The sequence below is a fragment of the Astatotilapia calliptera genome, chromosome 18 (genome assembly GCF_900246225.1).
Source record: "Astatotilapia calliptera chromosome 18, fAstCal1.2, whole genome shotgun sequence".
Classification (NCBI taxonomy): domain Eukaryota; kingdom Metazoa; phylum Chordata; class Actinopteri; order Cichliformes; family Cichlidae; genus Astatotilapia; species Astatotilapia calliptera.
The window spans coordinates 4,057,378-4,082,292 of NC_039319.1; the positions used below are offsets into that span (position 1 = coordinate 4,057,378).

The following is a 24,915-nucleotide window of genomic DNA, read 5'->3' on the forward strand; positions in this document are numbered from 1 at the left end:
ACCACACAGTGTGTGTGGACGTCCCCTGTGCAGAAGGCGACTACAAATGTTGTGGGTGCTAAATAAACAGAAACAAATGATCCCTGTTGTCTTTGCTTACTGATGTTTTTAGTGTTGACAATCCACATTGCTGGAATTGTATCTGTCAACATGTTTGTGGGTAGATTTGGATGTACCAGGGGTAAGTGCAGCCACTCAGCCTCTACTCAATGTGATCATAGCAGCAGGTGCAGATGTGTCACAAGTTAATCTAGTAGTAGGCTGTGGTAGTAGTGGACTGACCTCCATTTGAAACTGCTCCAGCTGCTGTGTGATAGTGGATCTGCTACAAATTGAAGATCATAAGCAAGTTTTGAGAGTTGGAGGCAAATAGGGACCCCTCTTCTTGCCTCAGATGTCTCTCCTTTCTGAGGCTCTTCCCGGGTGGGGGCAGATGGAGCTCCTCCTCAAGGTTTCTGCTGGGCTTTGTCTGTTCTTGGAGTACTGTTTGTTCCTCTTTATGAGATAACTCCTCGTTTATCTCAGCCTTGGCACCAAGCACAGATGGATGACGTATGGAATAAAACAAGTTGGACGTGAACAGTTTAACCCCCGACTTGTTAAAATTAAATCCATTTGCTTTAAACAGATGCCTGCATTCCCAAAAAATATTAAAGTTGTTGATAAAATGCACTGAGTGGTCAGCACATGCTGATATAAGCCATTTATTCAGTGTAAACAACCTGCTGAATCTCTCGTCTCCTCCTCTGACCGGTGTTCCAGATCTACTGGCGTTTAGATCAACTGGCGTTGGTCGAACAGATGTGTGGCAGTCTTGCGTTTCAGGAGCTGCTACCGACAAACCAGCAAAAAAACGCCAAATGTGTCATCTGTGACACGTGAGGTTATCTCAAACACACTCCGTCAGTCTTGATGCTGTTGAACAACAAAATGTTTAAAAATGTGGCGAGTTTACCTGGTGATATCCTCATGCGCGACGCGATTGTGAAAACAGCAAACAAGTAACACCACGCCGATGTTGCTCACAGGACAGCAAGAGTAAACGATCGGGAGACTCTTGTCGTCGTTATCGTTCCCCTCGCACGGTTTGTTTCTCCGAATTCAGCGTTTTTGCTTCACAACTAAAGCGAGCAGTTTACTTTGTGCACTAACATGGAGTCGAGTCAACCAGCGCCACCTCTGGCCAAGTGCCACAGCCTACAGCCAGATCAACCTGTGACACACATCTGCAGCACTTTTGAATTCGTTTCATGCACATTTGTACCTTTCAATTGTGTCTGTTTGCGCGTCTGCAAATAAACCTTTGAAAAGAATGAAATGATATCATATATTCCTTATTGACCTACATTTGTACAAAATTCCAAATTATATACACAAAGTCATAGAAATCACTACTCCAATTGGTCATCATGATTTTGATATTCTCTTTTTCCATAACAATGAAATACACCTTGGACAAATATGACACATCAATATTTCATTAGTGTTGTTGTCACATCACATCCTGTAAGCATCGTTTGTCTGTGTCCTTTCTCTGGAAATGAATATTTCCAGCCAATATAGGCAATCCATCAACATGGCTGGAGTTATATACAGTCTGTATAAGTGTGGTTAATCCAATGAAGATTTGTAAGGAGACGGCAGTAACTTTGAATTCACAGCAGTTACACAGTGATTAGTAATAAACAGCCAGTGAGAGTGAGTGGATTTAAGAAAGTCAGTGACTCAGGTGTGTCGCTTGGTTTGTCATCTGTTTGTGAGACTGGAGGAGACGTAGAAATCTTTTGTTTTAAATCTTAGTTAGGAAGATTCCTGTTTGAAAACAAGCACTTTTTGTGAGAAATGCAAGAACCACATCTGCAGAAAGCATACCGTTACATTCTGTCCATCATGTGGACAAAATTGGAAATGTTGAGCATTGAAAAACTGAGAACGTTGGGCAAGTTCAAAAGAAATGTGTTTGTAAGAACGAAAAACCAAATTGTTCCTAAAATAGTTATGGAAAGTCTAACTGTTGTATGTCTGTGTTCTACATGTTTATCTGATGGGAAATAAAGTTGCTATTGTTTTATTGCAGTTTCTTGACAATTCTGAGTGGATTTACACAGTACGGGTCAAAATTACCTGCAACAAAATCAATGTCACTTTTTTGTTTTTCAACATAATACAAGGGTTAATTTCCAAAACTTGCTTATGATCTTCAATTTGTAGCAGATCCACTATCACACAGCAGCTGGAGCAGTTTCAAATGGAGGTCAGTCCACTACTACCATAGCCTACTACTAGATTAACTTGTGACACATCTGCACCTGCTGCTATGATCACATTGAGTAGAGGCTGAGTGGCTGCACTTACCCCTGGTACATCCAAATCTACCCACAAACATGTTGACAGATGCAATTCCAGCAATGTGGATTGTCAACACTAAAAACATCAGTAAGCAAAGACAACAGGGATCATTTGTTTCTGTTTATTTAGCACCCACAACATTTGTAGTCGCCTTCTGCACAGGGGAAGTCCACACACACTGTGTGGTACCACTTTCCACAGAAGGTGCATTCAGTCTGCAAGATTGAATGAGATTGCAGAGTCATTGTCTGACTGTTTATTACTAATCACCTGCTGTACATTCACAGTAACTGCCATCTCCTTATAAATGTTTATTAGATTAACCACACTTATGCAGACTGTATATAACAACCAACTCTAAAATGTTTGTTCGCAGAGAAAAGACACAGACAGACTACGCTAACGACATGTGATGTTACAACACTAGTGAAATATTAGTGTCATTTCATTCTTTTCAAAGGTTTATTTGCATGACGCACAAACAGACACAATTGAAAGGTACAAATGTGCATGAAACGAATTCAAACGTGGTGCAGATGTGTGTCACAGGTTGATCTGGCTGTAGGCTGTGGCACGTGGCCAGAGGTGGCGCTGGTTGACTCGACTCCATGTTAGTGCACAAAGTAAACTGCTCGCTTTAGTTGTGGAGCAAAAACGCTGAAACCGGAGAAATAAACCGTGCAAGGGAACGATAACGACGACAAGAGTCTCCCGATCGTTTACTCTTGCTGTCCTGTGAACAACAACGGCGTGGTATTACTTGTTTGCCGTTTTCGCGATCGCGTCGCGCGTGAGGATATCACCAGGTAAACTCGCCACATTTTTATACATTTTGTTGTTCAACAGCATCAAGACTGACGGAGTGTGTTTGAGACAACCTCACAAGTGTCACAGGTGACACATTTGGCGTTTTTTTTTTTTTGCTGGTTTGTCGGTAGCAGCTCCTGAAACGCAAGACTGCCACACATCTGTTCGACCAACGCCAGTTGATCTAAACGCCAGTAGATCTGGAACACCGGCGGTACAGGTCCACTGATGAATACAGCTGCCTTCAGAGAGTTTGCAGTATTTAATAATCCAGTAAAGTCCCGTTTCTGCACGGAGTGGACCGTTTTTTCTCATTATGTGAGTTTAAAGTGTGATTTCATCTCCTGCTAACGTCACTTGTGTGTGTTTCACTGGATGTTTAAAACTCAAAGTTTACAGTTTAAAGAAATGGAGCGTTTCTACGCCAGGTTTTAGTCTGTTAGCCTACAAACTGAGCTCCGATCAGGGTCCTACACGAGTCCTACACCTGTGTTAGTTCAGTGACCCCCAGGGTCCGTTGATCGGCGGACAGAGGCGGTTTCTCGCAGCTTAAGTACACTTTTTTGTTTTACGGCGGTACTTTTGCGACTTTTTCCCGAGGTCGCAAAAGTATGACGTCACAACATTCTGATTGGTCACTTGCAATGTTGATCCTGGAACAACATTTACTATGTTGATCTGGGAACAACACCAACACGACGATATCAGATCGCGCCCCGGGCAGAGGTTTTTTTTTCCATACCTGTAATTCTTCAGCATCAGTCAGCCTTTCTTTTATAAACTCGCACTGTTGCTTCAACAGCTAAAGAATTTCGCTGTTAAGCGAGCTAACGGTACATGAACACGTCGAGCAAGTAAGGGTTGTGGCATCTTCCGCTGTTCTTCTGAATTTCCGGGAAACTGGTCATATCAGTGGCGTATTGCTGCCCTCCTCAGGCCATTAGTAGAAACTGGATGTGATCCTCTGTGTGTGAGAGCTGCTTCAGCTCAGCATCTTTCCTCTTCAGCTCAGTGATCTCCTGCTCCAGCTTCTCCTGAAGCTCTTTGACTCGACTCACTTCAGTTTCCTGCTGGGATCTGATCTGCTGCTTCACATCAGAGCTTCTTTTCTGGATGAGATGGATCAGCTCAGTGAAGATCTTCTCACTGTGCTCCACTGTTTGATCAGCAGACTGATTGATGGCCTCCACCTCCTGTTGAAGCAGCTTCACATCTTTCTCTCTGTCCTGGATTCTCTGCTGGATGTTTTGTTGACTCACCTCCAGCTCTCTCTGCCTCACAGTAGGAAGAAGAGTGAGGGTTATCAGACTTTATTCCAGGAAGAGAAGCATGTTTCCTATGTGCCACAGGAGGTGCATGCGCGTCAAACGCTGGCTATGTCCAGATGTTGCAGAGAGCATGACTGAGGGCCCTCGTCTGCGTGGTAACGACTGGGTTTTTCAACAGGATAGCGCTACAGTACACAGTGCCCACAGGACAAGGGACTTCTTCCACTCTTTTTGGCCCATTCCCCTGATTTAAATCCAATTGAGAACCTTTGGGGATGGATGGCAAGGGAAGTTTACAAAAATGGACAACAGTTCCAGATAGCAGATGTCCTTCATGTGGCCGCCTTCATCACTTGGAAAAATGTTCCCACTCACCTCATGGAAGTGCTTGCATCAAACAAATATTTGAAGTATCAACAACATAATGGTGGAGCTACCCATTACCAAGTTTATGTTTGGAACTTTGATTTTTGCTTTTGGGGGGGGGGGTTACAGATTTTTTTGGAGGTGTGGTCCTAAACCTTTGATAAACTGTAAAACAGCCTGTTTCAGTTTAAATGTGGTTTTCAATAAATTGCATGCTCAAAATGTTTTGTCTCACTCCCATTTCTTCTTGTTGCAAGTTGAAGCTCTATTTGGAACCTTGTTAAGATCCAACCATGCAAAATATAATTTTTTTTGCCATTTTTCAAGTGGTCTTAAACTTTTGATCAGGACTGTATGAGGAGATTCAAGTGGGGAATAGACCACAACTAGCTTTGCACACACTCACATAAATGGGGATACATCATATGACTCTTTTTCCATAGAAAGTGATTCCTATATGAGTGCAGCCTTCTCCAATCAGATAATAATGATAAAAGGCCGTAAAAATCTATAAAGTACAAATCAGTTTGTCAGTAAAATGCAACAGTGTTGCAAAAAAGATAAGACTTTTGGTAAATCTGATGATCTAGCCCACAGATAATACATTTCAATATACATTGTACTAAAAACATACTCTACGTAAAAAGTCAGTGAAAGTGTGGCACTTCCAGCTGATTTTTAAATCAAACCTCAGAACATAACCTGCTACTGAGCAGGGTTTGTGTTCAGAATCAGTTACCTTGGTGATTTAGCAAGGGAAAAAAGAGAGCCACTGACACAATCTAACCTTTTAATCTCCATCCATGGTACATCCCTTTGTACTACAAAGCAGGGTTATCATATTCATGTTAGGTTAACCTAGTCTCAGTATGGGTTTTTTGTACTAGAAAGGCGGTTTACATCTTATTGAGGTATATCACCATGGTAACACATGCTGTAAAAGTAACCTGAAATCACTGCCCACTGACCAGTCTGATGGAAAATCAGACTGGTCAGTGGTGAAAATCAACAATGCTGTAAAATAAAATAATTGTCCCCTCACTGATCTATTTTGTACGTATTTGTTAGACTTCCATTTTAAAATGTCTGATTTAGGGTCAAAAGCATTGATGAGACTAACGTATTAAAAGTTATTTACTGTCACATTTACATGCAATTTCCACTGTAAACCAGCAGTTATAGCACATAAATATCATATGTGTGCATCATTGATTAAAGTAGGCTTATAAAACAGAGTGAGGCAAGTTCAAGTAGTGAAAAAAGCATTTTCTGAATTTATGTAAAACAATATGAGAAAAAAAGTGTGAAACAAGACAGAGCGCTCTGATATTTCAGAGATTACACCTTAAAATTTTCAATGAATTAATTAATTGAAATACTTAAGTTAAAAAAAACAAAAACAACAACAGTTGTAAATACAGTTCAAGAGGACAGGCACATGCTGAAGTTTGCGCCTCAAGAAAGTCAACACCACAACACATGAAGTGACCTTGAATCCATAATGATATAATATTTTTGGTCTTGTCTTACTTTCTAGCAGCTTTTAAACCTGTTCAGAAAATGACTAAGGAATAAATATAATTAACAATTATTAGATTATTACTGTGGAGATAATAATAATAATCATTATTATTACAACTAAAGCTCTCCCAAATTTTGTAAGTAAGTAAAAACCTTTAAACTGTATGAATTTTCATATGTCTTTTCAAATGGATAATCTGAATGAATCTTTTCCCACATATGCTACAAGAGTGTATCTTTTCCCCTGTGTGAATTCTTATATGAGTTTTCAATGTTGATGAAACCGTAAATTCTTTCCCACAGGTGTTACAAGAATAGGGCCTCTCACCTGTGTGAACTCTCACGTGGGTTTTTAATGTTGATTTTCGACTGAATGTTTTCCCACAGGTGCTACAAGAATACGGCTTCTCACCTGTGTGAATTCTCATATGACGTTTCAGTTCTGATTTCCAGGTAAATGTTTTCTCACACGTGCTACAAGAATGTGGCTTCTCACCTGTGTGGATTCTGATGTGATGTGCCAAAGTTGATTTCTGACTGAATGAGTTACCACAGGTGTTACAAGAATATGGCTTCTCGCCCGTGTGAATTCTCATGTGAGTTTTCAAGTTTATAATTTGACTGAATCTTTTTCCACAGGTGCTACAAGAATGTGGCTTCTCGCCTGTATGAATTTTCAAATGTTTAGTTAGTCTGGATTTATCGTGAAAAGCTTTTCCACAAGTGTCACACTTTACAGACTTTTTACTTGTGTCAGTGTTACACTGACTCTCTGGTCCAGGAGAGTTGCAAGACAGTTTCCGGTCACTGTGTGCTTCTGGTTCACTGTGATCACTTTCCTCGTGGGTCACCACAAAATTATCAGACTCCTGCTTCAGTCCAAGCTGCTCCCTTTCCTGACTGGTACAAGGTTCCTCCTTTTCCTCTTTAATCTGTGGAGGCTCTGAGTCATCCAGGTCCAGACTGGAGTTCTTATCCTGCTTACAGACCTGCTGGTCTGTGAGATCCTCCTCCTCCTCCTTAGAGACATGCTGATGTTGGAGGTCTGAAGGGACAAATTGAAAAAGAAAAAACTGAAACATCTGAAAAAAAAAATACATTTTAATCTTCATCCGTAGGCGTCTCGATAAAGCATTGCTTGACTCTAAAATAATGCCACTGTCTACATTCAGGAAGGAAGGATTGTTCATGATGGTAGGATGAAGAAGCATCATTAATGCAGCTCTACAGCAATCACTGAGCATAAACGCCAAAGAAAAACTCCCTTTTACCATGAAGACAAGTGGACTGGAAAATGGTTTATAAATAAAGGCTGCTTTTGATTTTTCCAAATGTGCGACTTTTGTGTCACTATTTTATGCCTGCATAGTCATGTGACAGCAAAAACAGGTAAGTATGTAAAATAGAAAAATTTTATCGTGAAATTGGCTCATCAAAATATCAAAATATTGATAATGTTCCCAGAGGAAGTGTAAGATTAAGCGTTAGCTGCAGATGATTCTAACAGCAATAAACATGTTGGATTTCCTGCTATAATTACATTCTTATTAGAAACGAAAGTTAATCTGTTGGGTCTTTATTTTCTCTGATACTGAGAGGGCACAGTAAGGACTTGGACACAGATGCTGAAACATTAACCTTGTCATAACGAAGGCTTGTGAGCTTACTGTTCGAAATCAGGCATATTCAAGTTCATGTTCTGCATCTTTAACCGCTGGGTGTTTGAGTAACACGTTTGCTGAATGCTTGGATTTTTTACACTCAGGTATAATTTTGTTTCTTGTGGTTTTATTTTGACGGGTGTCAAAAATTCTTCAACGTAGGAAAAACCTTCACCTTGTTACACTGTAGCTTCTTCTGCCATTAACTTGTGTTTATGTTTTGCTATATTTATTGAGCACTTTGCCACAAAGGGGATGAATTAAAATCCACTGAATCTCATTTTCAGCTTATAGTAGTATAGTAATCTCAAAACTATTTCTTCTCAACCAACAGATTTCAGCTGGACTTCAACTTGTTTTAGTAACCTTCAACAGCAAACATAAACAGATTTAAAATAATTTTAGTGAAATAAACAAATCCCTATATTCAGATTGGATAAGGTGCTTTTACCTTCAACTGACACAAACTGTAGGTTTAATGTTAAATGTTCACAGTTTAGGAAAAAAAATGCATTAAAGTTACTTATTGCAGTTAGTCCTTAAATTCTTCCTAAAAGTAACTCTGAGCTCTGATTAGCATCCAAATTGAGTCATATTTATTTTTCTAAGACCTTTACAGTTTTACATACCTATTCTGTGTGAGTTTATTTCAGGTTTCCAGTTGGTGTCACTTAGTCTGTCCTGGTCTTCCCTGGCCCAGACGAGGATGCCTTTGCCTTCGTGCTTCAGTACAAGCTGTTCTCCCTCCAGACTGGTGCAAATTTCCTCCTCTTCCTCTTTAGTCTGCTGAGAATCTGAATCCTGCTGGTCCAGATTGGAGTGACTCTCCTGGTTACAGACCTGCTGGTTATCCATATCCTCTTCTTCCTTACATTCATCTTCGTCTGGGAGGTCTTGAGGAACAAAAACACACAAGAAAACATTTACTAATGTGATGATGGCAAAACACCCACCTGAGCAACTATATCCCAGCATATGTAACCATTTCCCTCACATATGAGTGAAATGAGTTCTGACAGTCTTATTAGCAAAGTTGTCACACTTTCAGTCCCCACTTATGTTGGGCACTGGTGCCTTCACAAACAGAGGCCCACACCACAGTTATGTCAGAACTGCTTTTGTGTTGTTGGAGGGGAAGACACTCAGAGTAGGTAAGTGGCACATTAAGGAAGTCACATACCTGTGAACTATATTACTGAGGTCCACAGGCATGAGTCTGATCAGTAGGGTTCATTAAATCTATTTATTTTTAATCAAAACATTGTTTTGTAATGCTGTATATACATTATAATAACATGAACATGCATTTAGTATCAACAGGTGATTGCAATTGTAATGCAAACAGTGCAGCTCCATGCTAAACTTTTGCACGATCGCATGTGTTTCATGAGACAGATCATACACATTTATTTCCTGAATTAAACAGCCTACTGGAAGCAAAATATACCAACCTAAAGAAGTAGAAATGAAAAAATTCTATGTAAATGTATATTATTATTAGATATTAAAGGAAAGAAAACCACAACACATCAACACTCGGTTGATGTCGGCCCTTGCTGTCTATCTTCAATCTTCTCCTGGCAGATAGACTAATAACAGCACAAACATGAGTAGACCAAAGACTAGTGGTACACACAGATGATCTCTGCAGACAGATGGGCTATGAGTAGTTGCCCACAGTCTGCCAACGGACTGCTAAGGCACTGCCATTGCCGAACCATAATTTTGCCCCAAGGGCTTCTCGAGGACAAATGTGTTGGTTGCAACTACAATATAGAAAGCAGCTAAATTAAAAGAAATTAAATTAAATTATAAAGTTTGATTAGCTGTTGAAACAAATATGCGATCTTGTTAAGTGTGTAATAACGTAGTGTAAAAGTGTAATAAACAGCTAAACCTACTTGGAGCAGAGACTGCTGAGCCACTGCTGAGGGCAATGTAAAATGACCCTGAATGATAAAGATCTGGAAAAAGTTTGTGGAACATCTGAAAAACTGTCATTTTTGCCTCAAACCAACGTTGCCCTGATGCCAAGAAAACTTTCCTAGACAACGGTCGAGGAATGTAGCCAGAGAGATGCCGTGAACTTTCCCCGATCCCTCACTTGCTTTTTTTTTACACTGTATTCTGCTGTGTATTCCATATCTTGTGACACAGGCATGATATTTTACTCAGTTTCTGTTATACTGGACCTGCAACCATTTATTGTGTTGTTTATGAGATTTTTTACACCAGAAGTCTCAGTGGAGAAGCACATTTTGTCATGAGAATTGTTTTAGTTCACCTGGAAATAAGTGCATTCATTTTAATTAGGCATTCACGCATTTGTTTGTTTGTTTTACAGCAGGAATACTCTGTCAGTTTCTTGGTCAAATTAAAGTGCGGATGCAGCAAATATGATCTCAATTTCATATTAAATACGGGCGTTAGAGATGAAAACTCTGCCTATTGTTGTTTCTTTGAAAGCGATTGTATTTAATGAACTTACAGCACAGTTTGCTCTCTTTGTGTTGATACAGCTCAACTAACAGCCTCAGTTTCCATCTCTCACTTACACGAAAGTTATCAATGAAATGAGAAGAGTAATTATTATACTTGGTTGTTAAAGTAAATGGATGGTTGCAATATTAATAACAGATCGGGTATTGTTTCCATAATCTCCACACTCACGTGTATCCGCTGGGAATAAACAGAAGCGGTGGTATTAAAAACATTAACTTTAAATTACAAGGCCCAGCCTAAATACTGCCGCTAGCCGCTTATCGTTTAAGACAAAGAGAAGCACTTCTATTATTTATGTAAAAAATAAAAAAAAACCTCAGAGCTGCGCCTTCATTTTATTCTACAAACTGGGCTGTGATTTAGGTGCTGCGTGAGTCATCCCAGTTTTACATACCGATTATGTGTAACTTTATCTCAGGTTTCCGGCTGATATCCAGCAGCCTGAGCTGATGGTTGATTTCCTCCTCATACCGGACGATCGTTTTTTTAACCTCTGAGAAGATTTCTTCAGCAACGCCAGTCAATCTATCCCTGATGAAGTCTCTCATATACTGAACTGAAGACATTGCTGAGCCGTAACACAGACGCATCGTTTCCGTTCGTCCTCGTCTTGTGTTAGATCTGCGGAAAGCTTAAGGAGCGCCCCCTTCAGCTCAGGCTGAGAATTCCAATCAGAAACAAATCCTTACAGAGCAGCTAGTAACGTGGACACAGGCACCAAAACTTCATGCTTGGAGCAATGACTGTAGTCATTGCTTTGGAGCCATTATCTTGAAAATTTATTTATTTATTTTTGCTTTCAATCTTAGGAAACAGTTGTTTTCTAAGCCTCAGATTTAAACTAACTACAACATGAAAGACTGAAGTTTAATTAACTCAGCAATGTCTCTAAGCTAAAGTCCAGCATAGAGCGGCTGAGTGAATGTGGTCCGGATTCTGTGGAGGAAGTCATGGTTTCAGGGAAGAAGGACACAATACCTGCTCATCTGGAGGACTGAGGACCTGAGAGTCTCAGAGCTCTGACACAAAACCTCAGAGGACGGATATTGTTGTTGGACGAGTTTGTAGACTCACATCTTCTACAACTGAAATAGTTCTCCATCACAGCACCAGCCCACAGACTTCCAAATAACATAAAAATCATACATGAAACTGGTTCCCTCATTTTACAGTAAAGGGTGTTTCCTTGATAACATGTGGATGCTTTGCTTTGCTCCATAGACTGCTATTGTTCCTTCAGCACTGGTGTGATCACATTATAGAGAGAGATTACAGTAAATTATATAGTTTCAAAAATAAGGCAAATATTGGGCTGGCGGTAGAGGTGCTTCCATATTTTTATCCTTTAAGTAAATTGGGGATTGAAATGAGCCTCTTTCATCAAAGTATCACTGAGAAATTACAAAGCCCCCCCACAAAATATGAGTTAAAACAAAACATACTGGAAATCTCTGACAGAAAGTCCACGTTAGCACAAAAGGTTTTCCATCACATGTTGTTCAGTGCATTCATCTCATTAGAGTTTTCATAATTACTAAAAAAAAAAAAAAGGTAAATGGTCTGTATTTGTATAGCGCTTTACTTAGTCCCTAAGGACCCCAAAGTGCTTTACACTACATTCAGTCATCCACCCCATCACACACACATTCACACACTGGTGATGGCAAGCTACATTGTAGCCACAGCTGCCCTGGGGAGCCCTGAGACTTACTATTACATTTTTATGCAGTTTCTACTGCTGCACTAAATAAACATCATATGTGTGTCTCATTGCATAAAATGCTGGAGATAGGACATTTAAACAGGAACTGTAACACAGACTGAGGCACAATTAACCAAAAAACAAACATCAGTATGTGAATTAATCTAAGACAATGTCAGGCAAAGAAAAGCTTGTGTGAAATAAGGCCCAACACTGTTAGGTTTCTCCCATATTTTACACATAAAGAAATCTTTATTTAAACTTTAAAGAAATCACAACCTTTCAGTGCATGCTGAAATCTTGTGAAAATAACTTTTGCATTACCAATGTCCATATTGAGAGATATAGATCTATATCTATATAGATCTATATATATAGATATATAGAGAGATATATATATATATATATATAAAAACACCCAGCACGCCCCTGCGGGCGGTTTATCCTTCAAGCTCGGGTCCTCTACCAGAGGCCTGGGAGCTTGAGGGTCCTGCGCAGTATCTTAGCTGTTCCCAGGACTGCGCTCTTCTGGACAGAGATCTCCGATGTTGTTCCCGGGATCTGCTGGAGCCACTCGCCTAGCTTGGGAGTCACCGCACCTAGTGCTCCGATTACCACGGGGACCACCGTTACCTTCACCCTCCACATCCTCTCGAGCTCTTCTCTGAGCCCTTGGTATTTCTCCAGCTTCTCGTGTTCCTTCTTCCTGATATTGCTGTCATTGGGAACCGCTACATCGATCACTACGGCCGTCTTCTTCTGTTTGTCTACCACCACTATGTCCGGTTGGTTAGCCACCACCATTTTGTCCGTCTGTATCTGGAAGTCCCACAGGATCTTAGCTCGGTCATTCTCCACCACCCTTGGGGGCATCTCCCATTTTGACCTCGGGACTTCCAGGTTATACTCGGCACAGATGTTCCTGTACACTATGCCGGCCACTTGGTTATGGCGTTCCATGTATGCCTTGCCTGCTAGCATCTTGCACCCTGCTGTTATGTGCTGGATTGTTTCTGGGGCATCTTTACAAAGCCTGCACCTGGGGTCTTGCCTGGTGTGATAGACCCCAGCCTCTATGGATCTTGTACTCAGAGCTTGTTCTTGTGCTGCCATGATTAGTGCCTCTGTGCTGTCTTTCAGTCCAGCTTTGTCCAGCCACTGGTAGGATTTCTGGATATCAGCCACCTCCTCTATCTGCCGGTGGTACATACCGTGCAGGGGCCTGTCCTTCCATGATGGTTCCTCGTCTCCCTCCTCTTTCTTGGGTTTCTGCTGCCTGAGGTATTCACTGAGCACTCGGTCAGTTGGGGCCATCTTCCCAATGTATTCTTGGATGTTCCTTGTCTCATCCTGGACTGTGGTGCTGACACTCACCAGTCCCCGGCCCCCCTCCTTCCGCGCTATCTATATATATATATATATATCTCTATATATCTATATATATATATATATATATATATATCTATATATCTATATATATATATATATATATATATATATATATCTATATATATATATATCTATATATATCTATATATATATATATCTATATATATATCGATAGATAGATAGATATATAGATATAGATATATCTATCTATATCTATCTACTCTCAATGGCACCGCACTACTCTCAATGGCACAGTGATAGAAGGTCCTGAGGATGCGGGGGCTCATGCCAAATCTTTTCAGTCTCCTGAGAAAGAAGAGGCGCTGCTGCGCCTTCTTCACTGTTTTGTTTGTGTGTACTGACCACGTAAGATCCTCAGCCAGATGTACTCCAAGGAACCGGAAGCTGCTCACTCTCTCCACAGCAGCGCCGTTGATGGTGATGGGGGTGTGTACTTCTCTGCACCTCCGGAAGTCCACTATCAACTCCTTTGTCTTTGCGACGTTGAGGGTGAGATGGTTGTCTTGACACCAGTGGGTCAGGGCGCTGACCTCCTCCCTGTAAGCCGTCTCATCACCGTTGGTGATAAGACCCACCACTGTTGTGTCGTCCGCAAACTTCACAATGATGTTGGAGCTGTTAGTGGCTGTGCAGTCGTAGGTGTACAGTGAGTACAGGAGAGGGCTCAGTACACACCCCTGTGGAGCACCAGTGTTCAGTGTGATGGGGGATGAGGTGATGCTGGCCAGTCTGACCACCTGGCATCTGTCAGACAGGAAGCTAAGGATCCAGCTGCAGAGGGAGCTGCTCAGTCCTAGATCCTGCAGTTTCCTGTCCAGCTTCGAGGGAACGATGGTATTGAATGCTGAGCTGTAATCTACAAACAGCATTCTCACATACGTGTCTCTCTTCTCCAGGTGTGACAGGGCAGTATGTAGTGTCAGGGCTATGGCATCATCAGTGGACCTGTTGTGGCAGTATGCAAACTGTAGAGGGTCCAGTGAGTCGGGTAGTGCAGAGCAGATGAAGTCCCTGACCAGCTTCTCGAAGCATTTGCTTACGATGGGGGTCAGGGCTACAGGTCGCCAGTCGTTCAATGAGGAGATGGTGGAGGATTTGGGTACAGGGACGATGGTGGCCATTTTGAACTGCCATGTTACAAATCATGTTGCTTGTCAATACTGCACTGCAACTTCCATAAGCGTACATATTTATTTACCAGCCCAGAGACATTATACACACCTCCTGCCGTCAAGCCATTTGTAATGAAATACAGGTTAGCCATTTAAAAAAATAAATAAATAAAAATGATACAATACAGAAGAAAAACTGGAAAAAACCCTCAAAGAATCAAATCTTTACTATGAAAAACAAAACTAAACAAAAATGAACATTTGTTTAAGCTTTTTTTCCTTTTTAAAACAACAAAGCTATTTAGTGAATCAACTTTAAGGACATAATTCTACAATTAATTTTTGTGTATTATCTCTACAGGCTAAAAATATCATTTCTAGATTTAAAAACAAACAAACAAAAGGCTTTCCCTACAATTCCTAAAAGAGTAAGCCAGTATTAGAATATATGAGATCATTTTTTCCTCACAGGTGTTGCACTGATTTGGCGTCTCACCGGTGCAGGCTGTGCTATGAACACAGTGCTAAAAATCTAAAGGATGACATTTTCAACCAGTATGATTTCTCATGTGTCTTTTTAACTGCGTTTTCTGCTTGAATGTTTTCCCACATGTGCTACAAAAATGTGACTTCTCGCCCGTGTGAATTCTCATCTGTGCTTTCAATCCAAATGAGTATCTATATCTTTTGCCACGGGGGCCAGACGATAATGGCTTCTCACCTGTGTGAATTTTCATGTGAGTTTTCAAGTTTATCATTTGACTGAAGCTTCTCTCACATATGGTGCAAACATATGGCTTCTCACCTGTGTGAATTCGTGTGTGTTTTCGGAATCCTGATAAGTCCCTGAATGTTTTTCCACAGATGCTACAAGAATATGGCTTTTCACCTGTGTGAATTCTAGTGTGAGTTTTGAACGATTTTAAATCTCTAAAATGTTTCCCACAAGTACTGCAAGAATACGGTTTCTCACCAGTGTGAATTCTCATGTGAACTTTGAATGCAGATGAGAAACTAAATTTGTTTCCACAGACACTACAACAATAAGGCTTCTCACCTGTGTGGATCCTCATGTGAGTTTTCAGTTGGGGCATCTGAATGAAACTCTGTCCACAGGTTGTACAAGTATAAGGCTTCTCGCCTGTGTGAATTCTTTGGTGACGTTTCAAATGTGATTTGTAACCGAATCCTTTTCCACAGGTGCTACATAAATAAGGCTTCTCCTCTGTGTGCTGTGTAGTCAGTCTGGATTTAAACGGGAAGGTTTTTCCACAAGTTCCACATTTTACAGACTTTTTACTTGTGTTAGCTTTACAGTAACTATCTGACACTGAAGAGATGTCTACTATGGCACTGTGACTTCCATCTCTGTGATGGTTCCTTTTCTTCAGCTCTGCATTTCTTGCTGATCCTGAGTCCACATCCTCGCCTTCTTCCTGATCTCGTCTCTGTGAATCAGGAGAGTTATGAGAAAGGAGTTGGTCACATTTGGTTCTGGTTCACTTTCCTCATAAGTAGCAATCACTATAAAGGCATCAGCATCCTGCTTTTGTACAATCCGATCTACCTCCAGACTGCTGCTAAGATCCTCTGGTTCCTCTTTAATCTGTGGAAGCGCTGGGTCCTCCTGGGTCCTTTCTTGATCGTCCAGACCCTTCTCTTCCTTACAACCATGTTGTTGTGGGAGGTCTGAGGAAACAAAGGGACAAAAAAAAAAAAAAAAAAAAAAAAACATTTGAGAAAATATAATCCAGTCTTAACCATTAGCAGTTCACTACATTATGAGCACGTTGCTCACATAGTCCAGTGAAACTTAAAGTGCACAAATGTGGCAAACAATTTGATGCAAATGACTGCTGATTAGCAAAGTTCAGCTCACTATGTGGACATTTGTGGTGTTATATATATACACATGCATATATAACACCACATAATGCATATATGCATTTTCTTTCAAATTAATTTAGTAGTGGACATCTGGTTTTGGTACAGTTATAAGGCATGTAAGGGCAGTGTTGTTTTGCTCTGGCTTGTGTTCTCTTGTGGTAAACTACAATGGGAAACGTTTTCCCATACCTCCAAGCACAATGAAAAACACTCTTCTGATATGATTAACTTAATTTAAATTTAGTAATTTCGTGTTTTAGTAAACAGAATGTAAATATTTAACCACACTTATCTTAACCAAGCAGTAGTTAATATGCAATTTTGTATATTTCCGTGCTGCTGAGGCATCGTTTAACTGGATGAGAGATGCATGCATCAATGATAAAAATGCAAAATGCATGTGAAGAAAATCACAAAAGTCAGGTATCAGGTGGCATCTTACTGTGCTTCTAATTTCTCAAGTTTTCTCATTCATCATCCCTGCCAAGTCAACACACCAGATATTATTCTGCTGTTACAACCAAATTTCCCCTTGAGGGATAATTAAAGGATTATTCTATTCTATTTCCTCTGTTGTCTCACTTTTTATGACGTCAGGTGACTGTTGACTCCTTTTTTTTGAGGGGTGACCTGCGTAAATGTGTAAATGTGTACTCCCATCCTGATGAAGTGCTTCGAACGACTAGTCATGCAACACATCAAGACTGTCCTGCCCCCCTCCCTGGATCCCTTCCAGTTTGCGTATCGGCCCAACCGCTCAACCGATGATGCCATCTCCACTGCACTCCACTCAGCACTCACACACCTGGACAAAAAAAGACTCATATGTTCGAATGCTGTTCATAGATTTCAGTTCAGCATTCAACACTATAATCCCCCAACAGCTCACTCAAAAACTGGTCCAGCTGGGGCTCAACACCTCACTGTGCAACTGGCTGTTGGATTTCCTCACCGGAAGACCTCAAACAGTACGGGTCGGCAGTAACACATCCAGCACCATCATTTTAAACACGGGGGCCCCGCAGGGATGTGTGCTGAGCCCCCTCCTCTTCACTCTGCTGACCCATGACTGCACTCCATCATACAGCTCCAACCTCTTCATCAAGTTTGCGGACGACACAGCGGTGGTGGGTCTCATTAGCAACAGGGATGAGACCGACTACAGAAGTGAGGTGAGACGCCTGGCCACGTGGTGTGCTGACAACAATCTCTCTCTGAATGTGGAGAAGACGAAGGAGATTGTTGTGGACTTCAGGAGAATGCACACCCAACATGCTCCTCTGACCATTGACGGAGCGTCTGTGGAGAGAGTGAGCAGCACCAAGTTCTTGGGTGTGCACATCACAGAGGATCTCTCCTGGACGTACAACACCACAGCACTGGCCAAGAAATCACAGCAGCGTCTCTTCTTTCTCCGCAAACTAAGAAGAGCAGGAGCACCAGCCCCCATCATGTACACTTTCTACAGAGGCACCATCGAGAGCATCCTGTCGAGCTGCATCACTGTGTGGTTTGGAGCCTGCAATGCGTCCTGTCATAGAACCCTCCAACGCATAGTGAGAGCTGCAGAGAGGATCATTGGTGTCTCTCTCCCCTCCCTCCAGGACATTTACAGCACCCGTCTCACTAAAAAAGCCCTTTGCATAGCGGCTGATCCCACGCACCCAATGCAAAGCTTCTTCAAGCTGCTGCCGTCGGGGAGGAGACTGCGGAGTCTCCAGGCCAGGACCAGCAGGCTGAAGGACAGCTTCATCCATCAGGCTGTCAGGAAGCTTAACTCCCTCCCGATTCTGCCCCCTCTCCCCTCTCTCCTCCACGGTCTCACTGAACTCTGTCACACACACACAAACACACACACTCTCTGACTCACTCACTGGCCTGCACCAGTTACCAGTCACTTTGTGGAGCATTGGACTGCCATTACCTCATAAGACTTTGTTGTTACACTTTCTCTTACCGTACATTACCAAATCTCCATTTGCACCATTTGCCTATTTGCACTACTCTGCCTGGTTTGCACTCAATGTCATTTACCCTTATATTGTATATTGTATAGCTTTCTTGTTATATGTAAAATTGCATTATATTATTATTTAATTTTTTTTACTTTAAAATATTTTACTTGCATTTTTAATCACTCTTATATTTAAATGTTCATTTTCTATTTTATCTAGGGATTGAGAGTAACGAAGTTTCTATTCTCTGTATGTCCTGTACATGTGGCAGAATTGACAATAAAGTTGACTTTGACTTTGACTTGATGTGTTACCTGTTCCTCTCAGTGATAACTGAAGTGAGTTTATATGATATCAGACCTCCTTCTCCTTTTTGTTTATCAGCCTGCCTGCATGTACAGCTGCAGACTCACAACACAACACGTTGAGTGAATCTGTTTGTGTGTGGCAAAGATAGTTATGTTTTCCACAAGCATTTCAGTCAATTACATTTTGGGCGTAAATAAAACCTTCTGCAGATGACAAAAAAGATCAGTACCCGATCATCTGTTTATGGATGGAGCATTTTTCACTAACGCGTTAGTATCTGTCACCAGGAAGAAGAAGAAGCATCACTAACACAGCTGTAAAAGCAGGAAGAACACAGTGTTTCTGTGGCTCCAACACAGTGAAGTGTCGTTCTCTAGTAAAACAATCACTTCAATTTCAGAAGTCAGAATGTAACAGGAGAATTTTAATTCCCACCAATCAATGATTAGCTGTTAACCAGGACCTTCAGGAATTTGAGAAAACACCTTTTTGGAAAATGGCAAAACTAGGCAGGTAACCTTAAAAGGTAAATACATATTCATTATAATCTGATATCTTCTGCTGCCGTGAATATGTGTACATGGTTTTCACTATGTTTACTTTTGACACAATCTACAATTAACTTCTTTCTAAGCTCATTTTCAGGTTGTAACATTAATTAGACTCTCAAAACATTGTCTGTCTTCTCAAGCAACACACTCTTTAGTTTTAATCATTTAAATGTTGTGGCATGCAGTATAGGTCTAATGTTAAACAGTTAAAAAAGAAGTTGCATGCTACATATTGCAGCTGGCCCTGTGTATTTTAAAATAAAAGCAACTTTCATCTCTGATTAGAATACATAAGTCAAACTTTATTAAGATCATTACAGCTTTACATACCTATTCTGTGTAACTTCATTTCAGGTTTCCAGATGGTATCCAGTAGTTTGCGTCGCTCTTCCCCGGTCCAGACAATAATGCCCTCAGCGTCTTGCTTCAGTACAAGATGCTCTTCCTCCTGATTGATGCAGGGTTCCTCCTCTTCCTCTTTAATCTTCGGGTCCTCCTGGTCCACGCTGGAGTTCCTCTCTTGCTTATAGGCCTGCTGGTCATCCAAACCCTCCTCTTCTTTACATTTCATGTTGTTGTTGGAAATCTTGACTAAACAAAGGAACAAAGTTCAGAATATAAAACGTTCAGGTAGCCGCTGCCAGCTTCGCCCTTTGAGTTTTGCTGGAGGCTCTACTTTAAAAGCTGTTTCACTTTATCCCATTTATATCTCTTTTATTTTATTTTTTAAAATTTATTTAACCAGGAAGATCCCATTGAGATTAAAAACCTCTTTTTCAAGGGAGACGTGGCCAAGATAGTCAGAGGCAGCTCTTTGTCATGATTTCTACATAAATACTCTCAGATATGAAAACAGAAGCAGAGCAAACCAATGTGGACTCTGGTGCTGCCATGTGAAAGAAATCCAGCGGGTATACATATATATTAAAGCTTCAGTTATTTTAGACAATTATTTAAAAACAACAATGAACCTTAATATATTTCAAAGACATGAATTATACTCCCTACCAGAGTGGTCTAGTAGGGAGTTTAGTATTACTCAGGAATATTAGAGCAACTCCAGGTGAAACTTTGTGTACTCTAGTGGACCCAGAAGAGGAATCTTTTGAGAATTTCATGTCAGCATTTAAGGACTTTTTAAAACGTTGTAATGATACGATTGACTTTGCTCACTTTCATCAAAATTGTCTTTCATTCTCACAAAAATATTACTTATGCTTGATTTTCCCTCTCGATAAGACTCTCAGTAATGTAGTAATGTAAAGTGAAAATGAGCATGAAAGCAGTTTGGATTACCTTTAAAATGAAATAACTGAAACCTTAAAACTGAAACCAGTCTCTCTCACACACTTCTCCCGCTTTCTCTTTTTCACTCACTCCATTTTGAGATGCACAATATCATAAAACAACCTGATAGCCAAACAGGAAAAACATTTACTGTAAATTGGTCCTTTCACGGGCCGCAACCACCGAAATCAGCAAGAAAGAAAAAAAAGACGCACTACCATAAAACCCTGGGTAGAAGCGCAAGAAAGAATTGTCGGCTGAATGCTCACTTAACCGCAGTCCTAAATCAGACCTCTGATTTCGGTGCTACTTCCCTGAGAGCACCACAGCCTTACACACCTGTCGTGTGTAATTTTATTTCAGCTTTCCAGCTGATATCCACCAGTCTGCGCTGACAGGTTTCGTGTCGTATCTCTGAGCAGATTTCTTCTATACCAACAGTTCGGCTCTCCAGGAAACTGTCGTTCTTGCTTCAAAACGTAAATATTTCGCTAGTAAACTAGCGAACAAAAGTTTGCAGTTAAACGAACATGTGAAGGTAACTTCCGCCTTGAGTAAGCGTAACCGTTACGTCACTTCCTTCTTCTTTTGAAGGGTCCGATGTTGTGCCAAAAATGTTTCCCTGTGTGTTTTTTATGTGTATCTTTGTGTATGTTGTTAAATAGACTTGGGTGAACAGGGTTTACAAAGGAAATATATATAAAATTTAAAAATTACCCATTTAGTATCTCTATAACTCTGATTTATTGTACTTACATTATAACCAATCCGGTTCTTTTTGTCCACTTAAAAAATGCTTACAGAACTATTGTTACATTTGTTGCAATTTCTCCTGTCCTCTTGGCCTGATTACTCTTTAAAAAGACATTTTAATGTCAACATTTTTTAACTGCATAAATAAAGGATATATAAAAGTCACTGCCAAAAACTGATTGCAGCTTCTACCTTGTTACAGGAATGTTGTTTGTGGCTCAAGCTGGCTTGATATCATTAATGAGGGATATATTTGACATATGTTTCACACATTATAGACCAACAAGTTATTCATAGCAGTTTAAATATGAGCAATCAGGTTTTGGCAAAAATCAGTTTTTGGCAGACAATCACTTTTTTATTGTAACACCGCCACGCTTGGCGTAAGGTACCTCATAAAGTCTGGTATTTTGCAGAAAACTGACTGTAGAATTTATTATATTTATTATTTAATGCCCACCAGTGGCAATTCCTCAAGCTTCAGGTTTCTTTCTGTAGAATAGTTGGAGCAGACCATAAAAGCATGCTTAACAGTTTCTGCTGTTCCACATGTGCATTTTTATTCAGCATGTGTGTGCTCATTTTTCTGTATCTCAACATTGTTTTGCAGTGAAAAGTAACTGCCCCCTTCATTTCATTCTCCCACATATTCTGCCACATATGAGTTGTGCTTTCTTTGATGATGCATCTGAATTCAGAAGTTCTGATGTTTATTCTTAATAAGCTTTTGGATTTAATATGCCAAATACATCTCATTAATACCATTTTGACTGCTAACACACAACACTCATTCTCCCCGATTCAAACAGAAACCCCCCTGATTCTGCTTTTTCTTGTTCAGCAGAATGAATAGCTTCACCCTTAAGTCTCACCCTAAGTTTGGTTATTTGATCCATCATCAGTTTTTCCAAATTTGCTGTTTTCAGAATTTTTCTACGAGTAAAGCTGGGCTTGTAGTTGTCAGTGATTTAGTTTGAATTACCTAATAATTGTGAAAGTAATGATTTATTGATCCAGTTTACCATGATCTATGACACAATATTATAAAGGGTTTAATTAGCCTAATAATATGTAATATGATGTAAAACAGTGCACAACCTGAGCTGAGGTGCTTTAACCTCCTCTACATCCCTGTTAGCAGGATGAAGGCGCCCTCTTGTGTTGTGCATCAGTTACAGAGTTCACTTGTTAACCTGCAGGAAGACAAGACTTCACTGAGCCTTCAGCAGCTTCAACATCATCAGTAAAGACAGATTTAAATATGTGTAATATCACACTGTGTCAGTTTGTTCACAGGAGTCACAACCTGTAACACTGATGCTGCATTCAAGCAATCCGCCCCCCCCCCCCAAAAGAAAAACAAACAAAAAAAACCCCAACAGTTATCCAATTTTACAAGTAATGTAGTGATCAACAACTAAAATAAATGTCTCATTTCTCGGTAATGAAGCTCTTTTAGTGATGAAAGCTGAAATTTCACAGAAAAAGCTTACATCTGAATTTTGTTTCAGAAGGAAAACTGCTTCAGCAGTTTCTCGCAGATTAGTTTCAAATTTTCTCGATCAGAGGGAGATCCTGAAATAATGAGTAAAAGACCTTGTTCAGGGTTCAGGGTTTTATTTTTTCTTTAGTTTTTTAAAGTAAATATCTCTTCATTGATTATAATCATAAATATTATAGTTTTATATCATTAATTTGTCATTTTAATGCAAATATTTGGTCTACCAAACAGATAAAAGTAACTGTACTTTTAGGTTAACATTTTTCGCCTTGGTCAGCAATGACTCTTGGGATAGTGGGCCACAAAGGATACACTTGGTGTTTCGTTCAAATCTCAGGAAATGGAGGACACATTTGCCATAAAACAACTTTTAAATAAGTTTTTCAATCTGCCAATGCCAAAAAGCTTTTTCTGCTACTGACTCTTGATTGGTCTTGTTCATTAGATTTGACTGGATGGTTGTCTGGCAATTTAACAGTTCATTGATTTAACAAACAGAGGCCTCAGTAGCATGTGGAAGAACCATATAGAGCATGGCATCTCCTCCTCATGCTGGTCACACAGTGCTGTGGGATGGCATCCCATTCATCACCCAGCATGTGTTGCTGGTCAGCCACTGTGGCCATGCTACTCATTCTGGCACGAACTACACATCAAGTCAATCCCATGAGTGTTCGGTGGGATTGAGGTCTGGACTACAGGCAGGCCACTTCATCCTCCCTTCTCTCAGATTCTGGGGGTAGTCTCTGATAAACCCCGGACTGTGGGGGTGAGTGTTGTCATATTGGAGCAGAGTTTGGTCTCAGCCTGTGGAGATATGGGACTGCCACTGATGCAGAATCTCATCTCAGTGTAACTGAGCATTAAGGTCCAATGATGACAACCCTTGTTTTTCCAGTGAGGGGGATGTAGTCCCAGTCTTCCATATCCTCTTGCATACCTTTATTTCAAATCTACTGGAGCCAGCCCACAAAATGATGAATTTTAGATATGGTGCGGTTGTGTATGTGTTGTGTGTCAGGTATAATGTCAATGAGAGGACTTGAAACGGCTCGCATTTGATTATTAATGCAGGCGTTGCATTAAGGCCTAGTGTAAAATAGCAGAGAATCATGGCCTCTAGTAAACATCAAGAATATAAATACAGAGCTGAGAATGAGCCTGTTTCTCCTTCAAAGTACCATTGATAAAATATAATATCCAACCTTAAAACATTAAAAATGTTTTGTAGGAAAACCAACCCAAATGCAGGACTCAAAAAACAGGCAGGAGTAACAAAAACCTAACATTTAATTAGGTCAGCAACCAGCTTTCAAAATGAAACACACTGAAACGTGATAGAAACCCATAGCGGAAGGCTAGGGGGGGGAAAAAAACAAAAACAAAAAAAAGAACTATATTTTAAAAAAAATTAGCTGGAACACAAAGGAGAAAAAGAAACTCAAGTAATGATTACAATAAAACAAAAGCATAAAAATAACAAAAATGTTTTAAACAATAACAAAACTCCAAGACTAAAGCACAACCCCCCCCCCAAATTAACAAAATATTAAAGACAATTTCAGTTCAGTTCAGTTCAGTTCATTTTTATTTCAAACATTTCAAACATGTGCCTTCACAATCATTACAAAATATCATTCCATTATTTGTTTGAAAAGGAGTAGGCTGAAGTATTTACTTATTTGTTAATCTCAGTGAAAGAAACATTTAAGTCCTCGTTGTCGTAAAAAGTTAATTTTATCACCACTTGATTATTTCAGTGGATGAAACTTTAAAGCACTGCAGAGGAAAGTTATTTAATATAAGACAACTGGTCATATCATATGCTAATCATCAGGCTAAATATGACAAAAGTGCTTATTTGAAGACCAAAAGCAATGACAAACCATATAAACATATTAAACATCTTTTACCATTACACTTTCATGCAGTTTAACTGTAAACCTGCAGCTACACTACGCAAATGTCTCGTCA

At 40.2% G+C, this 24,915-nt stretch overlaps 1 protein-coding gene across 1 annotated transcript in view; it reads right to left on the reverse strand.

Moving 5' to 3' along the window:
* Window positions 1–24,915, reverse strand: part of LOC113010748 (uncharacterized) — a 36,049-nt gene that overhangs the window by 4,379 nt on the left and 6,755 nt on the right. The window contains exons 4-12 of the mRNA XM_026149956.1: window positions 23,509–23,587; window positions 21,027–21,157; window positions 19,731–19,991; window positions 16,266–16,387; window positions 15,252–16,146; window positions 10,869–11,105; window positions 8,602–8,865; window positions 6,473–7,356; window positions 3,899–3,958 (exon numbers count right to left, since the gene is read on the reverse strand). Of these exons, the coding sequence (XP_026005741.1) occupies window positions 3,899–3,958; window positions 6,473–7,356; window positions 8,602–8,865; window positions 10,869–11,105; window positions 15,252–16,146; window positions 16,266–16,387; window positions 19,731–19,991; window positions 21,027–21,157; window positions 23,509–23,587 (2,933 nt within the window). The remainder of the gene's footprint in view (window positions 1–3,898; window positions 3,959–6,472; window positions 7,357–8,601; window positions 8,866–10,868; window positions 11,106–15,251; window positions 16,147–16,265; window positions 16,388–19,730; window positions 19,992–21,026; window positions 21,158–23,508; window positions 23,588–24,915) is intronic.